The following is an 11,820-nucleotide window of genomic DNA, read 5'->3' as shown; positions in this document are numbered from 1 at the left end:
AAAAAAGTCCAAAGCTGATTTTTGCAAAGCACTGCTTGAAGGGTGAAATTTTAAAAATTAAGTATCAATGCTCATTTTTAGCTTCCAAATAGAGCTCAGAGTGATGACTGTGGTTCCATCGACCTGCCCAAGCCCATGGCCCTTTCTTCCTTGCAAACACCATCTAAGAGCTTGCCCAGCCAACAGGAGAAGACCTGAGAAGCCCTGGCCATTGTCCTGTCCACAGGCCAGGGCAGAGCTGGGGGGAGGTGCTTACCCGAGGCCACAGTCTGACTTTGTCAATCTGGTTCAAGATGTGCTTGTAGCCTCGAAGCACGTGGCTATTGATGTAGTCCACGGCCGCCAGCGCTGCTTGCTCTGTTTCCGGGTCATCACAGTTCGGTTCGTTATAAGCCAGAGTTGGCCCCACTGGGACAGAATGGCAGCCCCAGAGCTGAGCGAGGCAAAGGAGCAGGGCGAGGGACCTCATGGCTGCTCCGGAGAGGCCCTAACAGCTGAGTGGATGGCTGGAAGCTTCAGGAACCAACCCAGGTGCTCTGCTGCAAAAGGTAGGCCGGTGGAGGGCCGAGGGCTTTATTTATCTGTCGGAGCCTGCTGGAGGAGTTGCATAAGGACGTGGGATGACTTCTGTTCCGGTTCCAAGTAAACCCCTGCAAACATCAGCTCTGGAAAGGCAAACAGGTTAGGACATCACTGGTCCCCCAGAAATCTGCCAAAGTCAATGCTGCTGGGGGCAGGCGGAGGTGGGGAGGGGAGGGAGATGCTCCAAAGTCGGCTTGGAACATGGAGGGGGTGAGCCGTGCACCAAGGTGAGGAGGGGCCCGCACGGCCAGCCCTGTCATGCTCGTGGAGTGTCCCTTGCTGGGATCAGGGCCTGCCAGGGGGTCTGCGAGGGGAAAGTGGGGATAGGCAGCAATTTGATAAAATCCTCTAATGTCAGAAAGAATGAGCACTGGGTGTTACACGCAACTAATGAATTCCTGGACACTACAACAAAAACTTACACTGTACTGTATGATAGCTAATTGAATATAATGAAAAAAAAATTTTTTAAAGAAAGAAAGAAAGAATGATCTCCTCCTGGAGGGAAAACAAGGCCCGCAGATGTAGCAAAGATACAGATGGTCTAGAGCGAGCAGGAAGAGCTACTGGAGATGCTAAGATCTTGGGTGAGAGCCTTGGAGAAAAGAAGGAAGGAAGGGAGCGATTTCTGCCTGAAGTGTGGAACAGGGGTGAGAGGAGGAGTTTCCCGAGGCAGGGTTGGGTGGGCTGCTTTGCTCCCTCAGACCACGCTGCCAGGGCCCTGCGCAGATGGGCACCAACCTGGGTGTGGTCTGTGTCCCCCACCCCCAGTGCAGCAGAGGGGCGCCCTGGTCTAACAGCCACTCCCTTGGCAAAGCTCTGGTTTCGAGTCCTTCCCTGCAGGCTGAGATGCTTTGGGGGCAGCTAAGAACACAGATGCCTCTGTAATGCCCTTCGAGGCCTAAGCAGAATTAGAGTCAGTCTTTATGGCCAGAGCACGGGGCCAGAGTGTTGGTTCCAGGCATTGCTTGTAAGTGGCCCTTGACAATCCCAGGTGTGGCCTACAGGAGTGTGGGCAGGATAGTGAGAGGCTTGGAAAAAATCATAGAAGGACCTGGCTTGGTTTAGCCTGGAGCAGAGAAACCCTAACATGAAGTCCCACCTGTTCTTCAAATATTTAGAGGTCACCATTAAGCGTAGATGGATTTGTTCTGTTCTCTGATATTGAGAATAATATTTCATCTTGAAAAAAGAGAGAAGCTTTCTACAAAGGAGCGTAATCCTATTGATTTGCTGGGAGCTGAAAGGTAAGCAAGAGGGAAGTGTGATGAGGCCAAGGAGGTAGATGTAAGGACTGTTCACATTTACTTCCAGGTACTCCTATGGTCATATGGAATCTTAATGACCGAGGCTCAGAAGCTGTGGTTGGGGCTCCAGGTTCTCTCTGAGAGTGAGGTCCTGGCTCTTCGGGACACAGAAGCTCTGGTCATCTAGCAGGATGATCTTCAGGACCAAGGGTGACTTTCCATCCACCTTATGCAACTTTGTGTGGATGCAATGCTTTTCTTTTAAGTAATCTTTTAAGATATAAAATATGGTCATTACTAAAAATTTGAAAGTCACAAAAATATATGCAGGGAGTACATACTTCATAGGTCATAAGCTCAGGTGTATGAAATACAACTTTATTTTCCACACACACTTGAATTTCTGAGTCTGAGCCGTCTTTTGTGAAATTTAACCTAGTCACTTATAGGTAACCTTATCTCCCAGATGCTTGGTAGCAATCCAGTCCCATTTAGGTTGACCCCTTATGCTTCTTCTGCCCCCTAGGGTTAGAAGGAAGCCTGAGTGGGGAGGGGGAGACTTATGCAAATACCACTTTAGTGTATTTAGTGGGGCAGAGAGAGGTGCCCACCTCTGCCTGTGCAGCTGGAGTTTGCGCTGGCCCCTTCTGCCAGGTAACCATCTCTGCTGGTGCTCAGGTACATCCACCTGACATGTCCCCCCCCACACAAGCTAATGTCTCACTTGCCCCCATTTAGTCCACAGTAAGACATCCCTCCTGCATCCTCTGATCAGGGGTCCCTTTATCTCAGCCCTGGGACCCTTTCTATACCAAAAAAGGCCTTTTCTCAGCTAAGTACCACTCCCTTCTTTAACCCTGGGAAAATTTGGCTCTCGTGCCCACCCCTGGCATGGGGGGCTTCATGAAGCTGCATTCAAGCCCATCTGCCCAGACACTGGAAACATGGCCCCACCACCGTGCTCTGGTGCTATTCCGCCACGCAGGAGACTTCTCCCCGTGATGTGATGTCTCCCCATGCTACCCATGCGCCCCTCCCCTGCCCCCCACCCCTGATGCGAGATTCACCTCTCCTCTGCTTTGGGACTCCCACACTGGTCTTGGGGTGGTTCTGCTGCCACCCCAACCTGAGGGTGGGGAGGGGGGAGAAAAAAGTTCCCTTTGATCATTCTTTTTGATCATTTTTCTTTTGGTATCTTTGTTCGTAGATCTTCCATGGGTGACAGTTTCTAAAGCATGAGGTATTGTTTTATTTCACTGATGCTAGAAACACAAAGCCTGTAGTAAAGAGTAATTGATACCTCACCTGTCACCCTATCAGATATAAACAGCACTCGTCCACAATCTCATCATCCAGAGGTCAACAGTGCCCATGGTTCTTTTTCTTTCCTTCTTTTTTAATGGTGTCAATGGTCTGTCATATAGTCTTTTTTTCCATCTTGTCTTTTTTTTCCATGCAAAGAATTGTTTTATATATAATTGAAATCATATGGCACATACAACTTTGTCTTTTTTTCATTAACATTGTAACTTGAATATATTCCCATGTCATTAATGGCTGCCTATGATTCTCTCGTGTGTGTCATAATGTATGTAACCACTTGCTTATTGCTGAGCGCTTAGCCTGTTCTCAGCTGATCATTATCATGTACAAGCTGCAATGAACTTTTGTATTTAGGAATCTTTGGCTATCTAGTTCTTTTTGCAGGATGGTTCTTACTGGAGGAATCATCGATTCAAATAATTTAGACATTTTTAAAGCTCTAGGTTTTTCTGGCCAAATCACTAACTGTGATCAGAAAGAATGTGCCGATTTATGTCTCTACCATTCAGCTGGTGTAGGTCACGTTGGGTATTGTCTCTTTTCCTCTGCTATTGTTTCCATGCTGACTTTTGTGGGAATCACATATGGGAAAATCACCAGAACTCTTTTTAAATGTATTTTATGAGTATCTTTGGTTATATCTCAACTTCTCCATATGTCTAATACTTACAAACTGAAATACCTGTAGAGTCAAGCTTAATAAAATGGTCCCTTAAATTTTTTTTCAGTTTCCTTAGGTAAAAATGTTGCCATTTACCTACGGACAATGAAGAAGAAAATAGATGATATTTTGGTATGTCTTCCAAGATACTTGTAGCAAAGGGTGTCCAAGGGAGGCTACGGGTACTCACTGTGCCTGATGGCACCAATTTCAAACTGGGGAAGATTTTCACATGCTGAATGCATGCACTTATAAGTTATCTTGGGTTAGTTTCATCCACCTGGCTCCGACTTCTTTGCATACCAGCAGGAGATAGGTATTTACTCCAATTTATGCTCATTAGTCTCATTATTTTATTACTTTTCTGTGCATTAATCTCTGGGGCCCACATCACTGTACTAAAACAATAATTTCCATTGACACTACGTCTGAGTGTATTGAGGCTATCAGAGGTTTGTTCAAGCCGGTTGAGGAGACCAGGCCCAAGGGCCTGAGGGCCAGAAGAGAGTCAACAACCTGCAGGGCATGGCAGCAGGGCACTGGGCAGAGCTTGCTGGCTGGATCCCCCATGCGGCTGGTGGCGGGGTTCTCAAGATGGCAGCTGAGGATGGCACCAGGTCTTCTGAAGTCAAAAGTAGGGCTCTCTCCTAGGGCGGCGATGCATTTGAACTCTTCCGAGGCTGCCTCTGTGTTTATAATTACCAATCAGAAGCCAAGACGAGAAGGATTGTGGCAAGCTGGGGTCGGAGCTGCCGGGCGTCGGTTGTGTCGGGGGCCCTGCAGGCAGACGCGGGTCTCAGAGGGGAAGGGTAGAGCTAGAAGGGGCTGCAATACCAAGTCACGCTTTGAGAACAGAGGTGAAAGCTAGAAACCCAGCCTCTCACAAAGCAGAGCATGACAAGTGGACGTCAGCAGAAGCCAGAGGGATGATTGGTTTTCATAGGGAGGAAGTCACAGTGGTTGGTGCTTTAATCGCTGGGCTGGATTTCTGGCTCTGCCCTTTTTGGTACTTAAAGGGCCTAGCCCCGAGAGGCCGAGCATTAATTTCTGATAAGCCTGGTGTTTCTTCATTCATATGGGCATTGAACAAATGTTTATTGAACACCCACTACCTGGGATGTCAGGTGCCTGGACGCAGAGTGACAAGAAGACACCATCTGCCCTAAAGGAGCTCACCTGGACTCATGTGGCCCAGCAATGTCTGATCAGCCAAGAACTACAAACTATTATACAAAATTATCATAACGTTTGTCTTGTGGAGACAGACTGGAATTTATTTCTTCAATGTAAAACATCAGTCAGTGGAATGCAAATTACCCCTGTCCAAGGACCCATCAGGTTTTTTGTGAAGGTAACTTAGCACAGTTGCCCTGGGAGTAATCTGGAAAAGCCCTTTGTACTCAGTGCCAACACACCAAAATTGGGAGATGTGGGCAAAAATTATTAAAATTATTAGATTAAATTATTAAATCACAGTGACCAGCGGTGATTAAATTATTCCCTTTCTTTTGGTGGAGAGAGGGTTCTACAAGCTCCCCACCAATCCTGCCCTCATAACCATGACCAGGTTCTGCAGATCTAAACCCCGAAAAGGAACTGCATTTGAGGGTATCAGTGGGGGGAGGAATAGGGCCTGGATTAAGGTGGGACAAGGGAGAGGGTGAAGGTGCACAATTTAAGGAGGTGCTCATCCTCAGGGTTGCATCTCCTTAAATTTTATGCCCTAGGCTTAGCCTGTGTCACACTTTAGTCCCAGCCCTGGGGAAGAGGCTTCATCTAAACCCAGGACAGAAAGACAAGTTTGCACTTCATCACATCTTTCTACTCTTTCAGGTAAAGTTCTTATATCCTTTGGGCTGGTGATGCTATGCGTGAAATCCGCCTCAAGCACACAGTGATCCTTGCAATAAGCTTTTCATTATCACAAAAGAAACTATGGGGAACTTGCCATTCTCTTTTGTTTGAAGGAAGACTTCCTACTATGCTTACTGTTCACTGTGGTCTTGACACCCATGCAAACATCCTGTCTCACAAAAGACAGGGTTAACCACTGTAGGGTTAAAGAAAAGATGAGGAGATTGGCCCTTCTGAGGCTGGAATAGCTCCTCCTCAGGGAAATGTCATCATCCTCACTAATGTTAGTGACTCCTTATTCTGTGGAAAGCATTGTGCTTTAATCGTCATAACTCCCTGGGAACTGTACTATCCTCATCTTTCCTCCTTTACAGGAAGAAACAGGGGCTCAGAGAGGTTCTGCAACTTGACCACATTACACAGCGATGAAGCCTGGATTTAGCCCAATCATTTTTTTTCTCTATTGACCCCAAACCAAAAGAATAGAGGGCCCAAAGAGAGCTGAGAAGGTTGACTGCTGTGTATTGTCTATAAGGGAACAAATCATTATTCTTAATAGTAAAAAACATGGCTATGTGCTATAGTTGAAGAAAAGTGAAAAAAAGAGAAATGTACTGAGTTTGGTTAACAATGAAAAGAATAAATAAATTAGCTTATTCACATAATTTAGTCAGTGGAAAATATCTGGAAATCAATTTTGCAGAAGAGACTTTGACCTATTGACTTAAGAGATGACTCAGCTGGTGTTGAAATTATCTTGACTTCAGGTTTGGAAGGTAAATAAAAGGTAAGTTATTACATTATTTCTGGTTAAATGTTTTCCAGGGGAATGGGAGTCAATGCAGAAAATCACATCCATCTCTTCTGCTGGTTTCTGTCATCAACTTTTGATATCTTCAAAACAAGGTGAGTGGTACTTTCAGACAAGAAGGAAGATGAGAGGTGAAATGGTCATCTTCTAACGGGCCCCATGGTGTGCTTTCTGGGGCTCTCGGACAAGGAGACGTTCAGAAGAGCTGTGCTTTACCATTGGAGGGTCAGATGGTTATAGTGAGGCCACTGAAGTCAAGTAACTCATTGCACCTTAGAAAATCGGGGTACTTCTTTATCTGGGTTTGGAATGGGTCCCTTCAACAGTGAGTGAATATTTTAGATTCTGTGGGGGATCCATTTATTGCCTTGTATTGAGTATTCTCTGGACGCACATTCATTAACTTCAAAGCAATTTCTTGGACACTTACAGTGTGCGAGGTGCTAAAGGATGCACAGATGGGAGATACAGTTCTTGTCCTCAGATGGTCACCAATGGGTCTGGCTCTATAGCACTATGTTGGTTATTATGAACACACAAGAGAAGTGTTAGCTGTTCCTGCCCTCAGCCTGCATTAAATCCCGAGGAACATAATCCCTGAGTTGGAAGCGTTCTCACAGGACAGCAGTGTCTAAGTCATTTTTAATCTTCTATCCCCGGCACCTGCCTCTTGCCAAGTGCAGATCGGGCTCCCATACATGATTGCTGACCAAGAGGCACTAGGCAGCTTCCCACTCAGAGGCACCCTCCACTGTGTGGTGTCTGCTTGAAGACGTTTAGATTCAGGAATCTCTCCACCCCGCTGGTAGTCCATTCCATTGCAGAATTGCTCTAGTTATCAGGAAACCTTGATATCAGGAAATATTGAGTCAACACCTACCTACCTTGTAACCTCACCAATGGACCCAGATTCTCCCCTCAGGATCTACATAGACTAAGTCAATTCTCTGGTCTACATGTTGGACTTTAGGTATTTAGAGTTGTATCCCGCTACCCTTCTCTGACCTTCATCATCTCTTTCTTCAGGTACTTCTCAGGTGACTTAGTTTTGAGACCACCTCATCATCTTATTGAATAGGCAAGTCTGGCACCAGTGGTTAAAAATAGGATGGGGGCGACTGGGTGACTCAGTCGTTGAGCGTCTGCCTTCGGCTCGGGTCATGATCCCAGGGTCTTGGGATCAAGCCCTGCATCAGCCTCCCTGTTCCACGGGAAGCCTGCTTCTCCCTCTCCCACCAACCCCCCCCCCCCAGCTTGTGTTTCCTCTCTCACTGTGTCTCTCTCTGTCAAATAAATAAATAAAATCTTTAAAAAAAATAGGATGAGTCATCCTGTGATTGGGGGTCAAATGAATTTCATAGAGATCTGAGTGGGGGGTGGACTTGTGCATGCACCTGTGTGCACAGGTGAAGGACAATTCAGCAATTAGTAGGCAAAAAGATAGGCCACTTGCCACTCATAGGACAGGAGGATTTCTCCTGGTTTCCAGGGACTTATCCTGACTCTCAAAAAGAGTTACCATGAGACCAAGAGACAGAGAGGCCATTTTTCTCCATAGATTGCCTTGATTAGACTTCTTGAAAATTGAGAGGGGAAAATGTATGAGGTTAGTTAATGGAAGACCTCTAAGAGGGGAACAAATTTCCATTCATCTTAAATCTGACAAAGCTCTCAGCTGGTGGCATGTTTTCACTACTCACTATCCAATCTCTAGAAGTTTGTGGTGATACAAAACGTCATTGCTTCTGGCGTTCTTGTTAGGACATTAGGAGGCCACAACTTGAAATAGAGAAGGTGCCAATCATACGGCCAGGGCAGGTAATATGGGCAACTTTCTCTTTCTGTGCTGGGATTGTGCAACAGGCAGCCAAATCATTCAGCGGGTTAAGCAAGAACTGAGCCTCCAGGACTCTGATTCTAATGGAGGCTGAGGCAGTGTGAGGATGGATGCTAGCGGGAAGGTAAGGCTGAGTAAGGTGGAGAGGGGCCAGATTTGCGGGGGGGTTGCGGGAAGGGGATATGGGGAAGAGAAGACATGGGAGTAGCTTAGCTTGATTAGGAGCCCTGCATTTAGAGTCAGGACCGACCCCGGTGCCACGATTTACTAGCTATGTGACCTAGCGAGAGATTTAATCTTGCTAAGCCTTAGCTTCTTCATCTGTGAAAAATGGGCAGTAAAACCTGGCTAGTAGAGATGTGCTAAGGATTTAATGAGAACATTTGCAAATTCTCAGCCTAGGGCGGTACACAGTGAACTATCAATAAATGGGGGCTCTTAATAACCCCAATAGCACCCTAGGACTGAATGCAAAGAGTGGTACCATGGGAAAAGAGACCAAGATATGGTCTTTGCCTTCAGTTAGCTTATACAGAGGCTAAGAGTAAGCACTCCTTAACTTTATCACCTTGGGCAAATTGCTTAACCTCTCTGAGTTGGTTTACTCATCTGTAAAAGGCATAATAATAGCAGCACGTACTTCAAAGGATTAAGAGCATTAAATGAGATAGTACACTCACATTCCTGCATCAGGTAAGCATCTATATTACCACTTAAAGAAATAGAACAGGTGGGGGGTGCCCAGTTGGCTCAATCGGTCAAGGGTCTGCCTTCAGCTCAGGTCATGATCCCGGGGTCCTGGGATCGAGCCCCGAGTGGGGCTCCCTGCTCAGTGGGGAGCCTGCTTCTCCCTCTCCCTCTGACCCTCCCCTCTGCTCATGCTGTCACACTCTCTCTCTCTCTCTCAAATGAATAAATAAAATATTTTATTTTATATATACATAAAAAAATAAATAACAAATAAATAAATAAAAGGAAATAGAATAGGTAGAAGAGTGTGACTGCATTTTTGCACCAGCATGCTGGCAGCGAGAGTCGTGTGTTGGCAACTTCTGGCAACAGGAGGGAACAGAAAGAGAAAGGGAGATGTGGTGGTATTGTGGAAAATAACCAATGGATTCTTCCCTGTTCCTGGTGCTAGTGGCCAATCCGGGAAATCAACAAGGCAGGACTTAAGGACAAGGGGCAGTAGGCATAGGGCAGAGTGGCTGGGGGTGCTCAGGGAGCAGTGCCCTCAGCTAAGTGCTGGAGAGGCGGAGAGCCAGGCATGTAGGTGCTGGGGCGACAAACCAGGCTCAGGAAGGCGGGCAGCTAAGGAGGTTCCCTAGGAGGGGATTTGAATAGGCATTTAAACAATCGCATTTGTCCAGTGGGCCTCGTTTCCCCTGGAGTGTCCCAGTCGTCACCTGGCCATCTAGCTGGGCGAGGATCAGGTGTAGTGATGTGTGACTCGCACTTCGAAGGGCCCTGCACTTGGTATGATGCTCTGCTGTAGCCATCCTGAAAAGTCTTAGTAAGTTTTGAACAAGGGGCCCTGTGCCTTCATTTCACAGGGAGCCAAGGAATCCTGTAACCGGTCCTATTAATGATAGGTGGGACATAAGGGGAACCCAGTGCTATCAGCATTCACGGGAGAAGGGGAGACTTATTCCCAGCTGAGGGTGGGCAAGGGAGAGGAAAGAAGGAGTCATGGATGAGGACACATTTTGAGTCTAACCCTGAAGGATGGACAGGTTTCAGACAGGTAGAAATGAGAGTATGGCTGTCTGGTTGGAAGAAGTATATTGGCCAAGTCAAGAGGTAGAGACGGATGGGCTGAGTTCAGGGAATGGTAAGAACCCTTATAAACACGGATTGCCTGTTCCTGAGGGGCAATGCCGTGCTCAGCTGCCCTTTCAGGGGGCAGCCCTTTCCCCAAGGCCTTTCTTAGTCTTTCCTCCAAATGACATTCTGCTAGATGCCCGTCCAACTAGTAAATGAAATCGAGCCATGTTATTCATAGGAACCAGAAAGCAAGGGAGGGGCAGGGATGGGGAGAGGCAGATGTAACAAATAATCGAATAGAAATTCTTTTTTTTTTTTTAAGATTTTATTTATTTATTTCACAGAGAGAGACACAGCGAGAGAGGGAACACAAGCAGGAGGAGTGAGAGAGGGAGAAGCAGGCTCCCTGCTGAGCAGAAAGCCCGATGCAGGGCTCGATCCCAGGACCCTGGGATCATGACCTGAGCCGAAGGCAGACGCTTAAAGACTGAGCCACACGGTGCCCCTCGAATAGAAATTCTTAATTGAAAATTATTGCTATTGAAATAAAAATACTGAAACAAGTAAAATAATAGATGAACTACAGACCAAGAGAAAATTCAATCTGGAATCCCCATTGTCTAACTTGTCTTCTCTTTGTCTTTTATAAAGCAAATTCTGTTGTAGGGATTTGCACAGCGGGCTAATGGTGGAGATAGAATTCTGACCAGGGTCCACAGCTTGTCCTCTGCCCACTAACCCCACACAGCCATGGCCCACATGTCATTCCATAGCGCTGGGTTACCCCAACCAGAAGCCTGGAGTGATCCAGAAAGCAATGCACGTGTTGGCATTTATAAAATTACCCAGAGTCATACCCTGGCGACACAGATAAGGGACAACATGAAAGGAAAAACATCATTTCCTTTAAACATCTGTCTCTTCCTCGACCTTACCGTCCTAAAATTTAAAATTTTATTTCCATTAACACATGGATCATGAATGACATGCCAATATACATTTTGCTGTATTCCAGTGTGATTTGCATACAGACTGAAGTTTGCCACTGGATCAACATGCTTTGATTTTTCTTTTATTGATTGATTGATTTTTTTTATTTTTCTTTTCCCATGGTTTCTAAAAGTTGGAGCTTCCTCTCCTAAATTCAATGGGACAGAGTTCCATAGATAGCTAGAAAGTTCTGTGTGGCCTGTGTGGTCCCAGAGCCTCAGCCTCCTCCCAGGCTGTGTTGCTGCACATCTGAAGACTGGTGGGACAGACACCAAGCCACCATCTGTAGGAGGGGTGGGGGGCCTTCCGGGGCCAAGCCCACCTCCCTGGAACAGAGCCAGGACTGAAAGGCCTGCCTGGTACTGAAGCCTCCTCCCTGGTCAAAGGGAACAACAAAATATTGTCCGTCACTCAGCTCTGTCTCCCGCCTGGCCCTGCTTTAAACACATTATCTGAGCCCTATTATGAGAAAGAACTGAAGAGGGGCTGTCCCTAGAAGACCGCAGGAAGTTCAAGCATTTCTGTTGTGATGCCTGTTGACAGCCTGTAACACAAAAGAGCAAAGAGAGCTTTCTACACTGTCTGCCCAGAACTCACTGGGGGCCTGGATGCTCCAGGAACAGAGCTGAGGCAGGAGCGGGCGAGGTCTAGCAGCCGGGGTGCCCCAGAGGAGGGCCAGCAGTGCCTGGGGGCAGGCAGAGGTGCGGGGGGGGGCACTGGGGGGGGTGGGGGGGAGAGGTGCCCTGCAGAA

The 11,820-nt window shown here is 46.9% G+C and overlaps 1 protein-coding gene across 2 annotated transcripts in view; it reads right to left on the bottom strand.

Moving 5' to 3' along the window:
* Positions 1 to 694, bottom strand: part of AHSG (alpha 2-HS glycoprotein) — a 6,770-nt gene extending 6,076 nt beyond the window's left edge. For both annotated transcript variants that reach the window (XM_034990074.1, XM_034990079.1), the window contains exon 1: positions 257 to 694. In XM_034990074.1, the coding sequence (XP_034845965.1) occupies positions 257 to 469 (213 nt within the window). In that variant the 5' untranslated portion in view covers positions 470 to 694. The remainder of the gene's footprint in view (positions 1 to 256) is intronic.
* Positions 695 to 11,820: the final 11,126 nt, after the last annotated feature.

The sequence above is a fragment of the Mirounga leonina genome, unplaced genomic scaffold, assembly GCF_011800145.1.
Source record: "Mirounga leonina isolate KUSES-001 unplaced genomic scaffold, KU_Mleo_1.0 Mir_115, whole genome shotgun sequence".
NCBI classification, from domain to species: domain Eukaryota; kingdom Metazoa; phylum Chordata; class Mammalia; order Carnivora; family Phocidae; genus Mirounga; species Mirounga leonina.
Note: the sequence above shows the minus strand (reverse complement) of the source record. Positions and strands in the feature narration are given on the sequence as shown.